At 54.4% G+C, this 23,793-nt stretch overlaps 1 protein-coding gene across 1 annotated transcript in view; it reads left to right on the top strand.

Moving 5' to 3' along the window:
- XXYLT1 (xyloside xylosyltransferase 1) overlaps positions 1–22,520 on the top strand; it is a 35,192-nt gene extending 12,672 nt beyond the window's left edge. Inside the window, exons 3-4 of the mRNA XM_054175615.1 lie at positions 8,676–8,808; positions 22,009–22,520. Coding sequence (XP_054031590.1) covers positions 8,676–8,808; positions 22,009–22,405 — 530 coding nt within the window. The 3' untranslated portion in view covers positions 22,406–22,520. The remainder of the gene's footprint in view (positions 1–8,675; positions 8,809–22,008) is intronic.
- Positions 22,521–23,793: the final 1,273 nt, after the last annotated feature.

Here is a 23,793-nt window from a genome sequence, read left to right as displayed (position 1 = left end):
GCTGACAGGGAGCTGTGCCACGAGCTTCACACTGAGTGTCTGGGTGCCAGGAGTGAAGGGGAGGTGCAGTGGTCTCCCTGGCCTCAGACTCCACACGGGGCATTTCTCCAGCTCGTTATCAGCAGCCGCACTGATGATGAAGCATAGACCACACTGTAATGGTGTTTGTCTAAGCTGCCTGTTAATGACCAAGCCCCAGGCCCCTTGGAGTTTAGTTCTGTTTGCAGCAGGCTCCAGCTGCTGGCTCTGGCTTTGTCTCCCACGAAACTGATATCAGCCTTTGCCTGCTCTGGGAGTCCTGGCTCAGAGACAGCAGCCTCTGTGAGCATCAGCTTACGCCTTTCCCACCAAGCAGAGCTGGAGGGAGGGCAAAGGCCAAGCAGGAGACTTTAGGAAAATAGCCTGCTTCCTAGAATGCACCTTGACAAGTAACTGTCTTCTGCTAGTGTGCCTCTGTGAAAGCAGGCAGGCAGGCAGGCAGCATCCTGCAAGCTGTGGCTGCAGTCATGGGTGTGTGTGCCCGAGGGTTTGCCCCTGCAGCTGCAGCCCTCGGATCCCTACTGCCGGATGGCCCAGCTGGGGCTCTGCTGCCACACAGGCTGCCAGGGGACTGCTGGTGATGTTTCCCCTCCACAGCCACTGTGTGCACTGCCTTACAGTGCATTAATCCTGTGTCATTCCATGAACAAAGAAATGTCCCTCAGAGATCTTTGAGGTGGAGCCCATCAGGGAGAGAGGGAGAGCATCACCTCCTCTTCTTCCTCCTGTCAGCTGCAGAGCAATTCCTGGTGCGTGGTTCAGCTACCCCCAAAACACAGTGACTTGTAATAAATGAGTGTTTGGAGAGTGCATCACTCCTGAGCCTTTCCCCTGGCTAAGCCTTGCCAGTGTTGCTGAGCCCCATCACATCAGAGGGATGCAGAGATGCAGCGCTAGGAGGAGGGTGCCTGTGTCTCATATGCTCCAGGCCTGATCATGTGTTACCAAAGTGGAGATGTTGTGAAGAGGCACAGAAAATTGGGATCTGTGGTGGAGTCATGAGAGAAAGCCCCAGAGCCATGTGCTCCCAAGCTGCAGTTCCCATGGGATGCTGCAGTAGCTGAAGGGTTTATATTCTGGTAAGAATGTTTCCATCTGTGCAGGGGTGAAGAGAGCGTTAATCCTTTCTGGTGTGCTCTCATAACCTCCCTCCCTGCTCCATGCCACAGCCACCTGAATACCAGCCAGATTCCTTCCCCAGCCTGTCTCTGGGCTCTGCTCACCTGTGTGGGATGAGGAGTGATGGATTTGTGAGCTATGGGGAGCACAGTGCCAGCCATTGTTCCTTGCTGGGATGAGCCCATTGTGCTGTGGGTGTTGGCTTTGGGGTGCTTTTTAGGAGCAGACCTCTAAATAAGCCCTCCTCAGGTAGCAGCCAGAGGCTGCAGCTTTGTAGGGGGGTTCTCAGCAGCCAAAATCAGATGAACACTGTGCCTGACCGTCCTGGCAGGAGAGCCTCTCTGCCCTAGCTCTGCTGCAGAGGAGCCTCAGGCCAGGCTGCTGTGATGGGGGACACACAGATGCTGTTCAGCAGGTGCCTGGCAGCCCCCAAGGTGCTCTGGCATGGCAGAGGCCCCTTCCCTGCGGCACCGTTGCCGCTGGGGGCTGGCACGACCCGCAGCCCCCGGCGGTGCTGTCACCTCTCATTCTTTCCGCTGGCTGCCCCTCACTGCAGTGCCACCATCCATTATTTTTGGATGTCCTAGATCTGTCAGGCTGGGGCAGGCGTGTGTAGCTCTTTCTCCCCTCCCTGCAGAGCGGTGAGGTCTCGGCACCCAGCGCCGTGGGTGGGTGCTGCCCTCCTCCCTCCCCTGCACAAGGGGTGAGAGCTGCCGGGTGTCGCCCCGCCTCGGTGCCGGGGCTGCTTTCCCCCACGGCCTTGCTCCCTGCTCTGCCACACTTCATTAGGTCTTAGTGGGAAGAAAGGAGGACAGGATCTGCCTGCAGCTCCTTCCCCCATGACGTGCAGCTCATAGAGACGTGAGCCTGTCCACCTTCACATGGTTATTTTCCTGTGCCTCCGTTTGGTTTCCCTTTCCCCCTTCCTCACTTGTTACTTCACAGCTTTCTATCTGCACTGCTTTGGAATTTGGGGCAACCTGGAACTTAAACCTTATTTTGTCTGATTAAAAGGTTTCCTGCTGCTCTTCCTCCAGCTCCAAAAAGTGTCTTCACACTCCTCCCCCAGCGGCACCCTGTATTAAGCACACCGCAGCACTCCCAGCTCCATCCTGAAAACTGTCACATGCTCAGCAATGTCTCTGCCTTGGAGTCCAGTTGAGAGCTGAGCTGTTTGAGCACTGTTAAGTATTAGTCCCTCAGATGCTGATGGATTGCAAAGAGACACTTGAATGCACAGGAAGAATTAATTTCCTGGAACAAAGCACATCCATCTCCTGCCGAGTTTGCCCCGTTCCGCTGGAGATGGATGCAGGGTGTGGAGCAAGGCGAGCAGGGAAGTGCTGCCATCAATACCTGGGGCTATGGCTGCTGCACCAGACCCCTGAGCTCACCCAGGGGCCTGCCCTGCGTGGGTGGTAGTGAGGATCTGTCATCTGTTTCTGGCAGGCAGCTTGATTTTCTAATTAGCTGATAGGCTGGAATTGCTGTGCAGCAGCTGCTGCTCTGCTCTGCTGGGCACCTAATCAGTGCTGCTGGAACCTGGTTAGTGCCAGGCACTTGGGCACGGTTCCCCTTGCCTCCTGCCCTTCCCCTGCACCCTGCTGGCAGAGAGAGGAGGCTGTGTGATGGGGAGAGGAGGTGCTAGGCTGCCCCAAGGAGGAGAGGGACCCTTGGCTGCACAGCAGAGGTAAGGACCTGTGTTTAAGTGGGCAGCTGGAAGGTAAGCTGCCTACACCTTGGCAAGTCCTGCAGGTGCAAGGCTTTGTGGGAACATCTTTTGGGAGGGTGGGCTCCAGAGCAGTGTCAGGTCCTAAGAAGGGGAACTGCAGTCCCCCCAGTTGCCAGCACGCTGGCAGAAGCTCTGTGGAGCACGTTGTGTGTGTGCCTAGCCCACTCTTGGCTGCCTTCCTCTGGGCGAGGCTCTCTGGTGCTGGCAGGGTCAGGGGCACAGGCAGCAGTGATTAATCCTGGAAGCAGAGGGGGAGGCTTCTTCTGTGGGGAAAATAAGGCCTGGCAAGGGAAACACACAGCTGTAGAGGAAGCTGCTCACAGCCCTGCTGACAGCATGAGGGAGAGTGACTATGGGCAGCCAGCAGTGCAGGGGGGAGAGCTACACACAAGGAGACCCTAAGGAAGGGCAGGATGGAGAATCCAATGTGTCTGTGTAAGTAAACCCTGCCTGTGCCCCCTGGGCTTGTGCTGCTGGCATCGCCACCCACACTGCAGCTGCACTCAGGCCGCAGCAGAGGCTTCCAGGGGTGGCTGTCTGCTGCTGCTGGGCAGCACCCTCCGGAGCCTGCTGCCCTCCCTGTGCCTTCACCCGACCTCGGTGCTGGCCGTGGGAGTGGTGTTTTTCTTGGCCACATGTGCCTCTCAGCCAGCCAGGATGGAGGATCCTGGTTTCACAGCCAGCATGGGCAGCTTTGCTGGGCTGTGTGCTGCTGCTGGCAGGCACACTGCCCACTAGAGCAGGGGCTGCTGCTGCCCTGCCACAGGAGGTTTGTTGCTTGGAGCACTGATCCAAAAGGCACTGCTAGTTCATCACCGTTCCTGTGGGATCTCACCCTGTTGTAATGGGAACAGCTTAAAAACCTTCTGGCTAAAAAAGTCATCAGTAATCAGAGCCAAAACCAAAGTGATGGAGAGAGGTGGAGGGGAAGCTGTCCAGGTGTGCCTGGTGTTTGCACACCACCAACCCTGGGCCCTCCAGCCCTGCTGACCCCAACTTGGAGAGCCCCGGGCCTCCTGCCCACTGCCTTCAGACGGTGCAAATCAAGTGGCAAAATGCACAGCCACCCTCCAGGCCCTTCCCAGGACCCCCACAGCAGCCCTGCACTGTGCATCGCTGCAGCCAGCAGGGGACACTCCTGTCCCTTCACTGCAAGGTGTCAGTCACCCAAGCTGGCCGCATGCAGCCGCTGCTGTCGCTGCAGAAGGATCTCTGAGCTGCTATGCATCCTGCAGCCATCTGTCCCTGCCCTTGTGAAGCCATTGCCCCCACTGTCTCAGGAGGATGAGAGGGTTCTTGCCTCCTTGTGTTGATGGACTTGCTGCTGCTGGCTCTGTGGGGAAAGGTCATGCAGCATGCAGGACAGTGTCAGAAGTCCCAGCCATGTCCTCCTTGATCTTGCTTCTTCTGCTCTGCATGGGTGCAAGGTGCCAGCCTCCGGCCCCAGAAATTGCTGCTGTGATACAGAGGAGGTACAGGGAGGCTGGGTGCTTGCCTGATACATCAGAGGAATCTCTCCTTGTTGGCATGGTGCACCAGGGTGCTGAAGTCCTTGTAACCAGATTTGTTAGGACAGGTGGAGACCTCGGTGCAGAGGACGGTGGGAGCAGAGCCAAATTGCCACCAGCCTTGCTAATGGTCATCTGCCTCAGGAATGTGTGTGAGACTGGGGCATGGTGCAGCCTGGCAGGGCAGTGGCCTCTCACCTGCCATCCCACTGTTACCTGCAGTACCTTCGTTACCAGGCAGGATTTTGTGGTCAAAGGAGGGAGCTGAGCTAATGCTAATGCAAGCCATGGCAAGGCTGCTTGCTGTGCAGCATCCCCAGAGCCCCATCTGGGTCAGCCAAAGCAGCATTTCTCCCTCTGCCCCTGCACTGCTGCTCCTGCTTGACTCTTCTGAGAAGCATGATTTACAGCCAGGGATTGTACCATGTGTTGGTTGGGTGGTCCAAATCACTGCACACCTACCTGCTCCTGTCCTGCTCTGTCCCTGCTGTGCCATGGGGCAGGCCGTGGGGTTGGTGCCTCCTGGGAAGGGCCATCAGGCTTGCTGCAGAAGCTGCCCCCTGCCAGTGGAGCTCCTGGGTGCTGTCTAGAGCATCAGACAACCTACCAGTCCCTTTGGCACATACCCAGGGTGCCTACCCACATGTTAGCATAGCTCTGCGATGTCCTCACAGAGGATACTGGGCAGTGGGGAATAGGGGAACGACCTCTGCTTACCTGTGTCCCCTTCCTGGGCTGAGGCTCTTGGGGGAAGGAGGGAGCACCTGCCCAAGAAGGGGTCTGCATTGTCATCTCTCTGGAGCCCTGCTGTTAGCCTTGATTCCCCCATTCTAAGGTAACTGAGCCCTGGTGCAGAGTGGCTTGGCCAATGGTGCTGCCTTTTCTGTCCTGGTTGCCAGCGCCAGAGACCCTGCTGTAGGGTCGCACGTTCCTGAAGCTGTTCTTTCTCCTCTGGACGTGGCTGGAGGGAGGGTTTGAGCCGAGTGCAGGCAGCAGCCCTGCTGTGACTGCTGGTACAAGGCTGCAGTAAAACATTACAAGCGTTAAAACAGGACCAGCCTGTGCCATAAAGCTGTCACTGCTAATGGAGATCATCTCCGCTCTGGGTGGCGTAACTCCGCGGCTGGAAGAGCTGGAGTCGAATGGAGCAGAGGGCAACACGCAGTATGGCACAGCCAGGAAAATGGCTTGCAGACCACAGTGCTGCCAGCTTCTTCCCACATTGCCAGCTGGACCCCTCCAAGCAGTTTGTGCCTAAGAGAGCAGGCGATCCCTCCACCCCCGTGCGGCAGCCAGGACAGAGCACTTTGTCAAAGGGCAAAAGAGCATCGTGCATCAGAGATATTAGTGCCTGGCCCCTTGCCAGGCCCAGGCAGAGAAAGCAGCTTGGCCATTCATCTGTCCATGCAGCCTGCATCTGGCTGAGCAGCAGCAGTGTCACTCCTGCTCATGTTTTGTCTCAGTGTTGCAGTCCATGCTTGCTTCAGGGGGGAAGGAAAAGCAGGAGCAGTTTGTGCTCTCTGGGTCTGACTCGTTAGTGAGTCTCTCCTGGGGCGCTCTGCCACCACGGCATGGGAGCAGTGCTGGTGCAGGCAAGGCTGGGATCAGAGCTTCCCCCAAGCTCAGCTTTCATTCAGAGCTGTGATTAATTGCAGTTAGCACTCCTCTGTAATTTCAGAGAACAATTGGGTGATGTGCCTCGCAGCTGCTTTCATTGAAACCTGACAAGGCGTCAGCAGGCTGCTGTGCCCTGGGCTGAGCCATGCTGGGATTCTTCTGGGAACCCCATCCATGGCAGCACCCTGGGGGACTTGTGCTCCTTCCCTGTTTCTCTTGGGGTGAGCATGTGCTGTAGGTCTGAGATGTTCTCCCCATGGAGATCTGAGTCTTCTCACCCTGGAGGTTCTGTGGCCAGTGTGGATATTCTCAAGCGCAGTAGTGTTAAGGGTTTGAGGGTTTGCAGTACTGTGGCGTGAGCCCCTGGGGAGCTTTGGGGTATTTGGGATAAGTGTCTTGTTCCTCTGCTCTGCCTATTCATCTGCCTGAGTTGTGCTAGCAATTTCTAAAGCAGTTAGGGAGGCTGAGGGAAATTGCTTTGAGGTCAAGACCTGCTTTAGCCTGTAATGAATTACTACGCCTGGGCTTTAAATCTTTGCAAACAGAGGATTATGGTGGTGCTACATAGTAGGGAGGTCTGGGGATTGCTGTGCTGCAGGGAGTGTGGCCTTTCCCTTCAGCTGATAGAGGGTGATGGATGTTAAGAAAATAAATTGAGACACAGCCTGGGTTGCAGCTTGGATACTATTTCTCCTTGATTTATAGTTCTGCTTGGATGCTTCCTAGAGCAAGCAGTATATTTCTTGCTTAACCTCATGGGGCTTTTTCCTTCGTGAATGAGGACAGCATGGTAGACAGGACCAATTGCCAGGAGCCCTGGATTAGTGCAGGATCTGCAGAACATTCAGAGCTGCTGCACAGCGTCTGCCTGAAACACAAACACCGAGCGCTGGGCACCATCGACGCGGCAGAGCTGCCTTCCTGTGCCGGGGGATGGCTGCGTCTCTAGTCCCAGCAGTGGCTTTGGGGGCTGGAAACAAAGCAGTTGCCTCCTGCTCTGGGCAGGCCTGAGGGCAGCCAGCAGTGTGTCTCCCAGGCACAATGGGGTAAGGAGTCCAGGAGCCACGTCGGTGTGAAGGGAGCGTGGGCAGTACGGCAGAAACTCCTCCTGCCCAGGGAGGGTGCAGGCAACGCAGGGCAAGCTGGGCTCTGCCTTCTGCCTGCAAGCACTGGGCAGGAGGGCAGCTGAGGGCCTGGTTTGCTGATTGCTGTGGTGGAAGCGGTGGTGACAGGCACATCTAGCCTGCAGGGAGCTGTAAAGCACCTATGTGTGATGAGTGGGGCTGAAATAGGTTGACACAGTCTTTATAATCCAATTAGTGCCAAGTGCTAAGCAACATGGCCAATTTGCTCTTGGCTTTTATAACATATATAAATAGTGTTGCTATTAGATAACACCATGGGGAATGGCTCCACTCAACTCACACGAGGGCTGAGTTGGGCTGGCCAGAAGAGGACCATGGCTTTGCCTGAGGCTTGGGGAACCCATCTGAAGGTCTGATCTCACAGTATTTGCATTCACTGCGTTCCACTTGGCCTGCTGCAACCCTCACAACATCCCCAGATCCACCTGGGACAAGCAGTCTTGATGAGGCATGTCTCCTGCACCCTCTCCCAAGCAGCATCTCCACAAATTGGAGTTGTGTGCTTTGGAGGAGGCTGTGAAAAATGCAGGCAGGGGCCTGACCCTATTAATGAGCTCAGGCCTGGCCTTGCTAATGATGTCATGCAGCCTCCCTTTGCTCCCAGCTTTCCCACTACAAGTAGAAGATGCTTCCACGTCTGCACAACCCTCCTTGTCTCTGACACAGTACCACTGGCAGTCATGTTTCTGCAGACTGTCAGCAGTTCTGTGCAGGCAGGGGCTGTCATCTCTGCCCTGGGGGAGGCCTGTGTCAGGTCACTGGCAGCTGCAGAGCTTGTACAGGTGCTGCTGAGGGTGTTGTGGCTCACTGAATTATTGATGGCATCTTTGTTGGGAATTGCTCTGATGCTTCAAGCCAGGCAGGCTGTGGCAGCTGGAGCTGGAAAGTGCTCACAGAGTTCTTAGCTTTTCCCAGAAGTAGGTAGCAGAAGGTGAGTGTGCAGTTTTGTGTGGCTGCTCCTGCAGCAGCACTGCCAGAAAGGGAGAGGCTGGGTCGAAGCTACCTCTTGTTTGTTTTGGTTATATGGAGAAGTGGTCTTCTGGAAGGAACAAGAGAGTGGATAAAATCAGAATGCTTTGGGTTGGAAGAGACCTTTAAAGGTCATCTAATCCAGCCTCCCTGCAGCAAGCAGGGACATCTTTAACTAGATCGGGTTCCTCAGAGCCCAATCCAACCTGATCTTGACTGTTGCCAGGGATGGGGCATCTACGGCTTGTCTGGGCAACTTGATCCAGTGTTTCGCTGCCCTCCCTGTGGAAACAGACTGATGGAGATAGAAGGATGGAAGCAGGAGGTCACCAGAAATGGTTTCTGAAGTCAATCACACTTGAAATGTGCAGTGTTGAATGCTGTCATGATGGTTAAAGTTTGATAGCTTTATCTGCCCTGAACTGGCCAAGTCTTGCCCACAGGCCTGACTGCACCAAGGCCTCCTTGGGTGGAGTCCATTAAGCTGATTATCACTGCTTTGAAACTTTGTCTGATGGAGCTGCCTTTTCCTCTTTGTGCTTGCAGAAATAACACAGATCATCCAGGTAGACTTGGACCTGAAGTACAAGACCAACATCCGAGACCTGTTTGATGAGTTTGACAACTTCCCAGAGGGAGCAGTCATTGGGATTGCCAGGGAAATGCAGCCAGTGTACAGGTACAGTCCCCTCCCCCTGGGGAGCAGGGAGTGGCATGGGAGTGGGCAGCAGGCAGCTGGTGTGTCTTGGTCTTTGGGAAAAAAATCTAGAGGGAAGCAGTCTCCCTCCTTTAATCCCTGCAGGAGAACTTAATCTGAGATTTGTGGGTTGGTATGAAGCAAGTGCGCAGCATTGCTGTGGTTTTCTTGTTCTCACACACCATTACAGGGCTTCCAAAGCCAAGTTCCTGGTCATGGGTGCCAAAATCCATACCTAGATTATTGCACGTTTGCTGCAGGTGTGTGTGCCCAGCCATGCCTGCTGAGGTGCTGTGGTTGCATTCTGAAGCATTAGTTGCTCTGTCTGGGATCAGAGGTCTTGGCTGTGAATATTGCTGAGAGCGGGAGTTGAGCTTGGGCAACAGCGCGTAGGAGTTGAGCTTGGGCAACAGTGCATGAGGATAGCCCCTGGTCACTTGCTCTTCAGACCCTCAGTCCACCAGCTGTGGTGGCAGCTAGCAGTGGGAACTGTGCACTGAGGGGTGGCCCTGCTCTCCTCGCTCCCAGGCTATTGTTGTTGGGCTTCAGGGACACAGATATTCACAGGCTTCTGCTTAAAGAAATCGGTTTCGTTCAGCCTGCGTTGTTTCAAGTGTAAACCTCAGGTTTTGTTTTAATCTAGGGTGAATGAGATCATCAACTTAGGAGGCTTTAATGGCTTCTCAGCTGAGCAGAGCTGGAGTGTCTTAGATGGCTTGGCTAGATTTGGTAATCCTAATGGAAATGTTCTTGGAGAAAGATAAAAAAGCTTAAGAGTTCTATATGCAGCCATCCCTGCTCCATGTGCATCCGGATGGGAGGAGGGTGGAGACAGCAGTTCACCAGCAGGGGATTGATGGTCATTAATCACTACTGATCATTTCCTTAAAGCCCAAGCCAGCTGAAAGCATGCTCATGAGAGCACTTCTGGCTGCTCACGCTGCAGAAGTCACCGCTGTTCCTAGGCTGTGCCCATGGCAGAAGTGTCACCTCCCCTACTGTCTTGTGCTCTTGGCAGGGAGAGCTGGGAGCAGAGGAAGGTCTCAGCTCTATAAGGCAGCACCACGCCGGGAGCACAGAGGGCTCCTGTATCAACTTTGGGTGTCCTGGCAGGATTTTGCTGCCCAGAATGGTAAATCCAGTGCCAGTTAATCACATCCAATTGTTGGAGCTTAGAGCAGGATGGAAGGAGCAGGGACAGGCGAGTGCAGCCGTGGGGCTGTGTCGCACTGTCAGCCCCAGCCAGCGCTGCCCAGCGGGGCAGGTCCCCTCGGTGGTGCAGCCTGTGATGGGATAAATGAAGCCTTTGTTTGCCAGGGTTGGTGCAGGGTGGAATCACTCCCTGCTTCTGTCTCTGCAGGGATCCCTTTTGCAGTATTGCCATGCAGAGCTAGGGCGTGGGGATGGCGTTCTGCTGTCTGGATGTGGTTTGTGGGGCCAAGTGTGCTTGGAGGGGGGACCAAGTTAAGCTTTGAGGTGCTCCACGGGAGGGTCTGATCTCTGTCACTGCAGGAGACAAGGCACAGGACCAGAGGGCTGAGCACCAAGTATCTGACCTGAGTCAAAGCCGTGCTGTTGCCGCTCCTGCCGCCTGCAGTGGGGACAAACAAGCCAAGCTGTAACAGCCCTCACAGGCTGCATTTTTGGTCTGAACTTTCTGTTGTTGCAGTTTTGGCATTCTGGGTCACTTTGGGCCGTGTTGTGCTTTTCCTCTTGCCTTGTTTTGATCTTCATGTGAAAACAAGTCCCTGATCCTCCTTGTCATCAGGTCACCCGGTGTGGGGCGAGCTGTGCAAACGCCAGCCTGCCCTCCTGCCAAGCCCTCCGCCCCATGGGGCTTGCACCTCGCTGCTGAAAGGGTTTCCAGATGAAAACATGAGCTGACAAAGCATGACTGTTTGCATGAAAGAGCTGATCTGTGCTATTTATATACTTTGAGGGAGATAAAAACACGTCGTAGGTGTGAAGGAAGAGGCGCTGGCTCCAGCCCTCTGATTCGCCACGTGTGCAGGCTTGAGCTGGCAGCTGGGAAAGTGGTTGTTGGGATGAAGGAGGGTTACAGAGTTGAGGGCAGGAGCACTCTGCTGCCACTTGTGTTTCCCCCCCCACTTCATGCAGCTCCCTGGAGCACCAGCTTTGTGCTTGCACTGGGCAAAACACTGGGCTTGGTGTGTGTCAGCAGGACTTCCCTGGCCTTGCTCATTGAGCGGCGGACTGGCACCCTCAGAGCAGATCAGTAAGGCAGTGGTTGGGAAGGGTCTGGGTGCCATCTTCCCCTCTCTGTAGCAGTGAGGAAGGTGGATGGAGATCAGTCCACTTGGCTGTGTTGGATCCTTGCTCCCTGGCTGCCCAGGGAGGTTGTGGAGTCTCCCCCTCTGGAGATGTTCAAAACTCACCTGGATGTGTTCCTGTGTAATCCGGTGTAGGTGGTTCTGCTCTGGCAGGGGGGTTGGACTGGATGATCTTTGGAGGTCCCTTCCAGCCCCTAACATTCTGTGATTCTGTGACACCTGCTTGGCCCATTAGAGGAGGTAAATGGGTGCAGACTGGCAGGTTTTGAGGACAATGCACTGTTCTCTGGGAGGTGCTGCTGTTCCCACCAGCTGCCTCTCGGCTGTCTGGCTTCAGGCCGCACTTTTCAGGCACAGGCTGGGACTGCAGAAGGCTTGTGAGAAATGGAGGAGCAAGAGAACAGCAAATGGGAAATAATCCTGGAGCCTGTTTGTACATCCTGAAGGTAGGGGGAAACCTCCAGACAGCAAAACAGGATGGCACGGGAGCGTTTCCACTTGCTTGACTCATGCTGAAACAATGCCTGGCTGCTGTTTGTCTTGGACAGATGCGTTTATCTGAGCAACAGGATCTCCTGGCCCTCCTGCGAAATGAATGCTGGGCTTTAACTCTTGTGCAGCCTGGGGCTAGCCTGGCCTCTGTGAGGGTTGCTCAGGGTGGGTTGGAGTGGCCTGCAGAGAGCGGTGGCTTCTGCTGAGGCTGTGTGTGGATCGCCCTGCAGATCCACCTCCCCGCCGGTGTCTGGAGAGGGGTCCTGGAGGCAGAGGAGGTGGTCTCCATGAGAGCACAGTGAGGGCATCCACATGCAGAACTCCCTAGGGGCCTTCATGCCAGCCTGGCTCAGCTCAACATTGCCAAAGGGAGAAGCCTCCCCATTTTGAAGCAGCCCCACAGCTGAGATGAACAGAGAGGAGAGCCACTGTGGCACTCCCAGAATTGTCCTAAAAACTCTCTGGTTACAGAAGGCTCTTACTGAGTTTCCTGGTTCTAGATGCCTCCTGTCAGGCTGGTGGCATGTAAGAGGAAGCAGGGCAGCTGTACTGATTGCACAGCTGCCCTCAGCAGCCTCAGCCTGAGCCCATAGCAGAGCACCACACTGTGCTCCCTGCTCCCATCCTGGCCTCTGTGCTCCCTATGTAGTGTGAATGCTGTGTACTCATTACTGCCCCAGTGTTGCTCCCCTCCGAGGTCCCTCTGGGGAGGAATGGTCTGCTGGTAACCCCCAGGTCATCAGATGGGTGCTTTTTACTCCTTTTCTCCAGCTGGGATGGTGGAGCTCAGGAAAGATCCCAGATCTTCTCAGATACAATAGTGCACATAGCTGGGGCTGGAAGGGTGGCTGCTGCCTCCATTCCTGCCATTGGATGACATCTCCACGACTCTGTGACAAGAAGCTAATAAAAGCTGGAGGCATCTTGGGACTCTGCAGAAGTAGCAATGATAAAAGTTTGTCCTGCAGGAAAGGATATCTATATCAAAGGGACAGCTACAGACTACAAGGGACTGATGCTTGAGGTCTTGTATGGCTGCAAGGCCATTCGCCTTTGCTTCTGCCTGAAACCTAGGGAGCGCTTGAATAGGACGTAGCTTGATGGAAAGGAAAAGCTTTGTTCCTGCCTGTGATCATGTGGGGGCTGCTGTAGGCATGCTGTGTGCTCCGTCACACAGGCTGTGTTTGTTTGAGAGCTGGTAAAATAAGCCTGAGAAGCCCATTAATGAGTGGAAGCAAGCCTGAGCAGCCCGCGGGCCCGGAGGCACTTGCAGCGCTCAGCAGAGGCTGGGAGCTCAGCGGCGCTAAGTCACTTGGGCAGGCGTTTGGGAGAGGATCAGACTTGTCCTGGGCTGTGAGCAGGCCAGTGCTGAATCCACAGCCAGGCCAGGCTGCAGCACATCTGGCCTGAGGCAGTACGTCCTGTACCTTCTCCTGGGATCTAAAAATAACCCCAAAGCACTGCTGGCCTCTCTGAGCAAGGAGGAGCAGCTGGACTCCCTGGGTATCAGCTGGGGCAGTGATGGTAGCTGTTCAGGTACAGCAGTGCAGGTGGGCTGTTGGCTGGGACAGACCCTCATAGAGTGGGAGGCATTAGAAGGGGCCTCTGAAGATCACTGAGTCCAATGCCCCTGCCAAAGCAGGGTTCTAGTTTGTATCCATTGCCCCTTGTCCTACCACAGGACACCCCTGAAAAGAGCCTGGCACCTTCTTCTTGACACCTACCCTTCAGATATTTATTAACATTCATAAGATCTCCTCTCAATCTTCTTACATACATAGAACCATACATAGAACCATACATACATAGAATAAACCAGGTTGGAAGAGACCTTCAAGATCATCGCGTCCAACCCATCACCAATCCAACACCGCCCAAGCAACTAACCCATGGCACCAAGCACCCTGTCAAGTCTTCTCCTAAAAACCTCCAGTGATGGCGACTCCACCACCTCCCCAGGCAGCCCATTCCAATGTGCAATCACTCTTTCTGTATAGAACTTTTTTCTAACATCCAGCCTGAACCTCCCCTGGCGCAGCCTGAGACTGTGTCCTCTTGTTCTGGTACTGCTTGCCTGGGAGAAGAGACCAACATCTGTCTGTCTACAACCTCCCTTCAGATAGTTGTAGAGAGTAATAAGGTCACCCCTGAGTCTCCTCTTCTCCAGGCTAAGCAACCCCAGCTCCCTCAGCCTCTCCTCGTAGGGCTTATGTTCCAAACCCCTCACCAACTTTGTTGCTCTTCTCTGGACTCGTTCCAGCAAGTCAACCTCCTTCCTAAACTGAGGGGCCCAGAACTGGACACAGTACTCAAGGTGCGGCCTAACCAGTGCAGTGTACAGGGGCAGAATGACCTCCCTGCTCCTGCTGGCCACACTGTTCCTGATGCAGGCCAGGATGCCATTGGCCCTCTTAGCTGCCTGGGCACAGCCCCCAGCTCTCTCTGCCATTCCTCATCAGACAGATGTTCCAGTCCCTTCATCATCTTCATAGCACTCCATTGGACACTCTCTAGTATATCTGTCCCTCTTGAGCTGGAGAGCCCAGAACTGTACACAGTACTCCAGATGTGGCTTCACTAGGGCAGAGTAGAGCAGGGAGGAAAATCTCCCTTGACCTGCTGGCCACTCTCTTCCTAATGCACCCCAGGACACCGTTGGCCTTCTTGGCCACAAGGGCACATTGCTGTCCCATGGATAACTTACTGTCCAGCAGGACTCCAAGATCCTTCTCCATGGAGCTGCTTTCCAACAGGTCTACCTCTACTCTGTGCTGATGTGTGGTGTTATTCCTCCCCAGGTGCAGGACTGTTCTTGTTGATCTTCGTTAGGTTCCCCTTTGCCCAGCTCTCCAGTCTATCCAGGTCTTGCTGAATGGCAGAACAGCCTTCTAGGGTATCAGCCACTCCTCCCAGTGTGGGATCAGCAGCAAACTTGCTGAGGGTACACTCTATGCCCTCATCCAGGTTGTTGATGAAGATGTTGAGTAAGACTGGAACTGGTACTGACCCTTAGGGAACACCACTAGTTACAGATCTCCAACTGGCCTCTGCACCATTAATCACAACCTTCTGGGCTCTGTTGTTTAGCCATTTCTTGATTCATCTCACCTTTCACTCTTCTGACCCAGGCTTTCTGAGGTTGCCTACAAGGATAGGATAGAATAGAGTGGGAAGAGGAATAGAATGGGAAGAGGAATAGAATGGGAAGAGGAATAGAATGGGAAGAGGAATAGAATGGGAAGAGGAATAGAATGAGAAGAGAAGAGAAGAGAAGAGAAGAGAAGAGAAGAGAAGAGAAGAGAAGAGAAGAGAAGAGAAGAGAAGAGAAGAGACCTTCAAGATCATCTCATCCAACCCATCATCCAACACCATCTAATCAACTAAACCATGCAACCAAGCACCCCATCAAGTCCCCTCCTAAACACCTCCAATGATGGATGTTATGGGAGACAGTCAAAAGCCTTGCTAAAGTCAAGGTAGACAGTATCTGCTGCTCTCCTTGCATCTACCAATCACACCACCACAGAAGGCTCTCACATTAGTCTTTGACTCCTGAACTTCTCGGTTTCACCTGAATATCTCAGTTTCAGTGTCTAGAGGTAAGTGTCACACCAATGGCATCTTGGGGTTGCTGGGGTACCTGGATGCACTGGCAGGTCATCAGCCCTTACATTCTAACCATCCTGGGCAGGTGGTTAGATCCAGTATTTGCACAACTGCTGTCATCTTCAGTGGTCACTGTTTTTTGTCATGGGAGAGCATGAGCTGAAGAAAGAGCAGGTAGGGAGGGGAGCTTGGACAGTAGATGCTAACAGAGATCATAAACCATCTGAGCTTGGATTTTGAATCTGCTCTGGAAAGTGACTGTTGGGGCTGAGCATCCCGATGTGAGCTCAGTGGAGTGGATGGGGCCACTTTGGCAGCCAGAGGGCAGCTGGTGCTGCTCAGCCAAGGGCTTCCTCACCGGCACTTGGTAGAGAAGGAGTTTCCAAGAGCTGAATCCCTTTCTTTGACAGAACAAACAAACAGCAGGAAATCAGGAGGCTTTGCTGCATAGCTGGGATGCTTTCTGGAGTGATGCAGTGCTGAGACTGCACAAGGAAGCTCCCAACAATCCTCTGGAGGGGTTCCCGCAATGCCCTCCTGCTCTCTGAAGCTCAGTGGTGGTTCCCTTTATACCAGGGATGCTGCAGCAGCAGTATCCTACAGCTGGGACTCCCAAACAGGGATGGAGAGATAGAGGCCTTTTATTTCTCCTCCCCACCACAGCAGGGGAGCATCTGTGAAGGGGGAGCATCTCCCCTGCTCTTGGGAGCACTGGGGTGGCCTGTGGGGGAGGCAGGCAGGAGAGCGCTGCTGGAGCAGACTCCATTCACAGCTGTTAACAGAAACCTGCCATTTTGGCAACAATTAGGCCTCTGATGTTTTACAGTGCCCCTCTGAAAGGGATGCCCTCATCCATCCCTCTGCTGAACGGGCTCATGGTCTGACACAGAGCCGATTACGCCGTGTGCTGCTAGTGCCACAGGTACTGGGTCTGTAGAGGGAAGGACACCAGTGTGACCCAGGCAGGGATTTATGGTCCTCTCTCCATTTTCAGGGTGATTTTAATTTTGGCACCAGCATGGGGTGCAAGTATTTCAGATGGTGAGGGGGACCAACCTTGGAAATCCATCTCCCAAGGGAGAGTTTCACTTGTGAGCTGCATTGGCCAGTCGCCGCTCATCATCTATTTGAGTGTGACCATTCTGGGGCAGCTAAGTCCAGGCAGGAGTGTGGTCATCAAGAATCAATTTGCTGCTCCAAATGCTGGCTTTTTGAAAGCTGGGCATGCAGGCTCTGCTGTGGTAGAGACCAGCCATGCACAGACATAATTCATGCATTGTGTGGGAAGTTTATTAAGCAATTACTGATGCTTTCATCGATGAGCTCAGTTTGTCAGCGTTTTCTGAAGAGGGCTGGAGGTCCAGCCAGGAATCCCTCAGGGGAGGGTAAAGTGGTCCCAGTGTGCACACCAACACACAGAATCACAGAACATTAGGAGTTGAAAGGAGCCTCAAAAGATCACCAGTCCAATTCCCCTGCCAGAGCAGGATCACCTAGGGCAGGTCACAGAGGAACATGTCCAAGCAGGTTTTGAATGCCTGCAGAGAAGGAGACTCCACAACCTCTCTGGGCAGCCTGCTCCAGGGCTTTGCCAACCTCACAGTGAAAAGTTTTCCCTTATGTTCACATGGAACCTCCTCTGCTCCAGCTTACACCCACTGCCCCTTGTCCTGTCATTGGACATTCCTGAGCAGAGCCTGGCTCTGTCTTCCTGACACTGCCCTGCACATCTTTTTCGACATGAATGAGGTCACCTCTCAGGCTCCTCTGCTCCCAGCTAGAGCCCCAGCTCCCTCAGCCTTTCCTCAGCAGGGAGATTCTCTACTCCACATCCTACCCTTTGTCCTGGGCTGGGAATTGTGGTTGCTTTGCCCCAGGGTGATGTATTCCCTGCAGAGCTGTGTCAGTGATGCTCATCTCTGGGTATGGATTTTCCTGTGCTCAGCTGCTCAGCCTCAGCTAAGGCGTGCTGGGCCCGGCTGGTACTGACCCTGCCACCTCAGCTCCTTAAGGGGTTTAGTGTTTGTATATGGAAATAAGCATCTAGTGACAAGGGCTGCTTTGTTGCAAAGCCTCCCTCTGCAGCAGGGCTGAGCTCACCCAGCCAAGATCTGGCAGCGCTGGTGTGGAAGGGGGGACTGTGCCTCAGATGCTGCACTGTGTATAGCCCCGGGGCATCTGTCTCCCTCTGGCTGCAATGGGAACTTTTAAGGGCCCATCTTCCCTGCAGGGATGCCTTTGGGTGGAGGGGGAGATGGCCTTTTCCTGAGGGCTAATCTTGGTTGAATAGTGATGGTAAGGGGCTGGCAGCTGCCTGCCACAGTGAGGTTTAACCAAGAGGAGGAGAAGGGGGCAGAGAGGAGCAAGAAGTTGTGTTCTTGATGAGGATTAGGTGGGAAAGCCACTGTTACCACCTGGACAGATGACCCTATTATCCCCATTCCATCACTCTTTCCTCCCCATCACTCACACTGTCTCCTCTGGGTGGGGTAGAAGCCACTGTCAGAGGGTTCTCTATGCTGCTGTGGGAGCCATATTCTTTTTAAGCTTGTGTCTGTTGTCCCCAGGAGCCTTTACAATTATTTACTCAGCACTGGCAAGAGCTGGGACCAAACCAGTGAGTTCTAGCAAGGAGTTTGCTGGTGTGGGGCTGTTTATGGCATCCAGAATCTTGATGATCCCTTATTTTTGTGGCTTCATCCTGTGGCTGTTGGCTTTGCCTGGCCCTTTGGTAAGGGAGAGGCTGTGCAGCCTTCCTCCCTGGGTACCTTGCTGCTCAGGCTCATGCAGTGCCCATGCACAGTGCACAGCAGCATCCGGAGACCCCACAGCCTTCCAGGAGCATCCTCTGACTGCAGCCACCCTGGGCTGACCCAGCATGTCATATCTTTTTGACTTAGCCCCTTCGTTCCCCAGCTACATGGGAGGAATCCTGCAGGCTGGCTGGGTTTCTTCAGATGTGGCCCCATGGAGAGGATCCATGTCCTCATGAGCACGGCCAGCAGTGGTGCTGCACAGCTAGCATGGTAGGGTTGCAGCCTCTTCAACGGCTCAGACAGGTACAGATACACAATCCCAGTCTGCTGCCTGTGGGGACAGTGCTTTAGGCTTGCTGTTGGTCACTCATCTGGCAGTAAGTCCTCTACCCTGTCTTTCCTGGCAGTAAGGGCACCCTGCTACTTTGCCAGCAGTTTCCGGCTCATCCCGTAGCGTTGGTCCATAACCCAGAGCTGAAGTAAACGTGACACAGACATGGAAGTACAAGGGTTTGGACAGAGTCTTCCCCCTGCTTGTTGCTGTGCATGAAAGCAAGAGAAGGAACCACAGAACAGAGCTGATAGATGGAGTGGTCCCTTCTGCCCCTGGCAGCTGTGCTCGTGAGGCATTGTGGAGGCTGTGATGGCAGCTCTGCGGCTGAGGCTCCTGACTGCCGCCCTTGGAGGCCAGGGAGGTGTGGCCGGAGCACCCTGTGCTGGGCCAGCAAGGGAAGTCCCGGTGGAAGCAGGGTTTTTATCTGGACTGCCTGGGCCTGGTGTTTGAATGCTTGGAAATGCTCTTCTCCAGATGTTTCCTAGCACATGCCGGCTGTGTTTATAAACAGCTCCTCAAAGCAAAGCCCTCTGGGGCCACAGGCGCTGCTCGTGGCACTGGCCCTGCACAGCTCCCCCACACTGTGCTACAGGGTCAGGGGCCTAGGTCACCTCTTTCCCCTTCTCTCTAGAGGGGCCAAGGCAGTTAACAAAAGCCCGAAATGCCTTCTCTTCCTTTCTCCTCCCCTCCTCCCAGCCAGCAGCTTCCTGCCCCGTTGCATCCCACCAAGCCAGCATATCCAGGCTGCCTTCCTGCCCTGGCTTTGTCTGCCAGTGGGTGGGGAGAAGGACGCCCCAGAGCCGAGTCTGGTGACACCCTGCCCTGCCTGAGCTGCATGTTCCAGGGCTGATCCTGGCTGCTTCAGAGGCTTGGGGCAGGGAGATGTTTCCATTGCATCCAAAAGCCAAGCGAAATTCAGGCTGAAGAGATGCTGCCAGCAGCCCTGCTAGAATGCCTTTCCCTCAGCTGGCCCCAGCCCAGCCCTGGAGAGGCTGTGGCTTGGTGCTGCGAGCAGGTTCCTGAGCGGCTCCCGGATGGGGCTGCCTGCGGCTCATTGCATCCTGGATTTTGGTCCCTGGGGACAGCCCTCTCCTCCCCCTCAACCCTGTGGTCCCTATGTGTGGCCAAGGTAGGATGGCCCCATCACGCCAGCACCAGGAGGAAGGGCTGAACACTTGCTGCTTGTCAGTCAGTCTCCTCTCCCTGCAGAAAGGGGCATGTTGCTCCCTCCTTGTTGTCAGCCTTCAGTGAGTAATCCACTGGGGAGTGGTGGCTGAAGAATGGAGTCTTTTCTTACAGGCATGCTCTCACCCATGGCAGCCTGGCAGTAGTTGGCTTGGGCTCAGGCACTTGTCTTTTACTGGTCTAGCTTCTTGCAGGGCACGTAATCCTGTATCTTAGGCAGCATGGGTTTGGAGCTGAGAGCTTGAAAAGAGTTGGCTCCACTGCTGTGGAGCTGGAGAGGTGCCCCCATCTGTGCATCTGCAACACTGCTCCCCCTCTCCCTCCTGCCGGCTTCCAGCATCCTGTTTTGGGCATGGGGATGGCCTTCATGGCACTGCTAGGGAGAAGCAGAGAGAGCAGACTGTGCAGAGGTGGGCTTGAGCCAGTCTCTGCTCAGATCCCCGAACCTGAGCACCTTGGGAGGCTGATGGGCGCAAGGCCGCATCTTGTCTTGGAAGCTTGAGCTTCCCTCTTCTCTAATGCTGCACGGAGCACACTTTGCCTTTGTCTCATGAGTATCCACGAGTCATCTCTGTGGTGGCCTCGTGCCTGTCCCCAAGACACAACTGCTCTTTACAGAGGCAGGGCTCTTTTATCCTTCTTTGCCCTTTAGATCAGATGAGCACTGCTGCCTGTGGGCTCCGATGAGGCAGCCAGTCCTCCACTCTCCTTCCCTGGGAGAAGAGACAGCTGCTCAAAAACTGAGCCCTCTTACCAAGGAAAAGTGGCACTTGGGAAAACCCTTTCCATCCTGGCAAAAGGGTGCAGTGTGAAGATCCTCAATGCAATGAGAAAGGTCAGAGGCTTGAATCTAAAGCATCTAAATGGAGAGTTGTAAGAGAGAGATGCTGAGGGATGGTTGTGGTTCTCCAGATCAGGAAGGAGAGGAGGTGCTCACCGTTGACACCACTGATAGATCCACATTTTCTGCTGGGGTAGTTGTGCTGGTGCTGTTGAATCCTGCCTCTCAGTGCTGTACTGAGGGCCCAGAGGACAAGGCAGAAGGGTGGATTTCATAGTCTGATCTCTGTACAAGCTGTAGGATTCCCTGAGCAAGTGCTTGTTGGAGCTTACAAGAATGCCTTACAAGAGCCATGCATTTTGAATGTTTGCAGTGAGGGAGTAGCTGCTGTCACTCTGCAGCTGTCCCTGATGTCCCTGCATCTGCTCACACCCACATTAGCCCAGCCTCAGCGTCCAAGCACGGAACCACTTTGTGTGCTAAATCCACACCATCTACCAACAAATTCTTGTTGAGTTTTGGTAGGTTATCAGTAGATTGGTCAGCATCTGGCAGACTCCACAAGGAACCAGCAGCAGGCTGGGCTTATTCTTTCTAACAGTATCTCTCCCTAACATCCTCACAGCAAGGTGCAAAAACCTGCCTGCTGTAGCTTGACCTCAAGAGTTAGGGCTCCAAAGGCGAGCAGGGTGCTGGCAGCCCTGGGCTGTCAGACAGTGGGGTGGGGGCCATGGATCCTTCTTGCCCTCTTCCAAACCACTGGCTCAAGCAGCTCTCAGCTGCCAGCTTTGCAGCTGAGGGTGCTGCCTGGAGACAGAAGAATTTCACTCCTAATGGAAGTGATTTTTTTGAGAGCAGATTCAACCCAAACTGCTTGGATAATAGCTTGATGAATTCAATTCCTGCAAGTGGGAGCAGCCAGCATGTGTGTGTTGGGGTGTGCTCACTACTCCCAAGGCTGCTTGCTTAGATATGCATTTGAATCAACTTCTGAGGTTAGTTTTGTGTATTGCTAGATGTGTGGCCCTCCTCTGCTTGGCAGCTGGAAATGAGCTGGTGGAGATTGAATCTGCCTGAGCTGCTGCTGCTGAGCTTTCCTAGGGCTGCCAGTGCTGAAGGCAGTGCTTGTTTAGCTAAGGAGATGTTGCCACCGGATTTCTATTTTTATTGTGAAGAAATACTTCTGCCACTCAGGTTTATTTCAAGCCTTCCTTTTGCATGTCCTCAGCCTGGGGCTCGTCTTTGATCCAGAGCTTCCCCATAATCAAATGATAATGATGATGATGATGATGCTGTGAGCAAAGCTGCTGAGATCCCCTTAACTGCAGGACATTTTCCTGCTGTGTACCAGCCACAGGGACACTCCTGGTGGGTTCACCCTGGGCACTGAGGATGTGGTTTGGCCTCTCTGCACAGCCGTGTGAGCGGTCATGCAGTGTCCAGCTGGCTCACTAGAGTGATGCTGATTAGATACTAAAAGGGCTTTAGGAGAGAGCAAGAGGAGTGGTTTGAGGGCTGGGCAATATCCTGTGCAGCAGGATGGAGAGAGGCACAGCCTGTGAGGCACCAGACTGCTCTGGGGAGCTGGCTGCCTCCAGCCAACAGAGGACAAGCACCGCGAGATCGCCTGGGTGAGCGGTCGATGCTGTGCAGCGATCCAGACGTGCCCAGACTTGAGGTGGCTGCTCTTTGGCCTGCGTTCCCTGACGTTCCTGTTGCTGCTCTCTCTCCTTGCAGGCACACCTTCTGGCAGTACCGCCGGGAGAACCCCCAAACCAAAGTCGGGGATCCCCCTCCTGATGGGCTGCCCGGCTTCAACAGCGGCGTCCTGCTCCTGAACCTGGAAGCCATGAGGCAGTCCAAGCTCTACAACCAGCTGCTGGAGCCCGACGTGGTGCAGAAGCTGACAGAGAAGTACCACTTCAAGGGGCACCTTGGGGACCAGGACTTCTTCACCATGGTGGGGATGGAGCACCCAGAGCTCTTCCACGTGCTGGACTGCACGTGGAACCGGCAGCTGTGCACGTGGTGGCGGGAGCACGGCTACAGCGACGTCTTCGAGCAGTACTTCCGCTGCCAGGGGGAGGTCAGAATCTACCACGGGAACTGCAACACCCCCATCCCTGACGACTAGGCCGCAGGCACCCAGCCCTGCAGAGCCCTGGGGCCTACACCAGCAGGCGCTAGGGGTGACCAGCCCTGCTCCGCTGCACCCCAGGGAAATCACTAGAGATCCCAAGAGCATTGGGTGTCCCACTGCCTGTCGCCTCTTCTCTCCAGGAGGAAGCAGTCTGGGAGCTGGAGCAGGACCACCATGGCCAGACTCAGCCTTGGGGCAAGCCCATGGTACCTGTCTGTCCCGCACGCTGGGGCATGGGAACGGCTGAGGGGGTGTCAGGGACCGCTGCTTTTGCAGGTGGCAGGGTGCTGCTGCCTGGGTGCTGCTGCCTGGGTGCTGCTGCCTGGGTGCTGTGCAGCCTTGCCTTGCCTGACGATCAGCAGGAGTCCACAGCCAGGCAGCTGGGCTTTGTTTCGGCGCTCCTCAGCGGCCCATCTCTGCACTTCACACAGGAGTGTGTGCCTGGAGAGCAGACACTGTCCTCAGGTCTTCTTCCTTTTGAAGCATTCCAGAAAGGCAAAAAGGGTTTTCAAGACTGAAAAGGTGCTTTAAACTTTGCTACTTGTAAGCAAAAATGCATTGCTGGCTGAGCCTTATGTTGGTTCTTCTTGGCAATAAAAGCTTTACTGGCCCAGCTTGTCATAGAAGTGTTCTGTGAGTGTGCACCAAGAGGGTCATTTTTCTAGCTTTGCCTTTGACCTGACACACAAGAATAAAGCTGCAGATGTAAGACACTCTAGCTGATTTTCTGTGGCACAGTCCTGTGCAATAGAAGGCTTCATGCTCTGCTCACCACGATTAAAAAGCAGTTGCTGTATCTCTCTTGGGCAGCTGAATGTGGTGCCCCACGTAGCTTATCACTGTGATTTGTATCACATCTGTCCCCAGCAAATGGTGCAAGTAAATGGGCCATGGTGCAAATAAATAAGCAGGATTCAAGGAAACAAAAATAGGATCATCACCTTAGCCAGGGTTGGGTTGGAAGGATCCAGGAGGGTTGGGTTGGAAGGATCCAGGAGGGTTGGGTTGGAAGGATCCAGGAACTGCCTGTGATGTGAATGAGCAGGTTTCAGGCATGAGCACTCTGCTCCCTGGCCTGGCTGGTGGGTGCAAGCTCTCTGTTGGAGGAGCTGCACACACATTAACCTGCTTTCAGCCCTGTTTCTTTACCCTGAGCCTCAGCTGTGTGCACCTGTGACATGCACATGCAAGAGAAAGGGATGGGAACCCAGTGATGGCTTAAGCTAATAATGGCCCATGCAGTGTATGGCAGGAGTTTCCTGAGCTCCTTCCCCTGTGCCCATGGGTGACCATTTATCTTTGCTGAGAGGCTCTCCTCCCTCTAACTGATGTAAGGGGAAGGGCTGGCTGTAGTGTGGGCTGCAGCCCTAACCCTACCTTCT

This window comes from Dryobates pubescens, chromosome 32 (genome assembly GCF_014839835.1).
Source record: "Dryobates pubescens isolate bDryPub1 chromosome 32, bDryPub1.pri, whole genome shotgun sequence".
Classification (NCBI taxonomy): domain Eukaryota; kingdom Metazoa; phylum Chordata; class Aves; order Piciformes; family Picidae; genus Dryobates; species Dryobates pubescens.
This window is presented reverse-complemented; position numbering and strand designations above follow the sequence as displayed.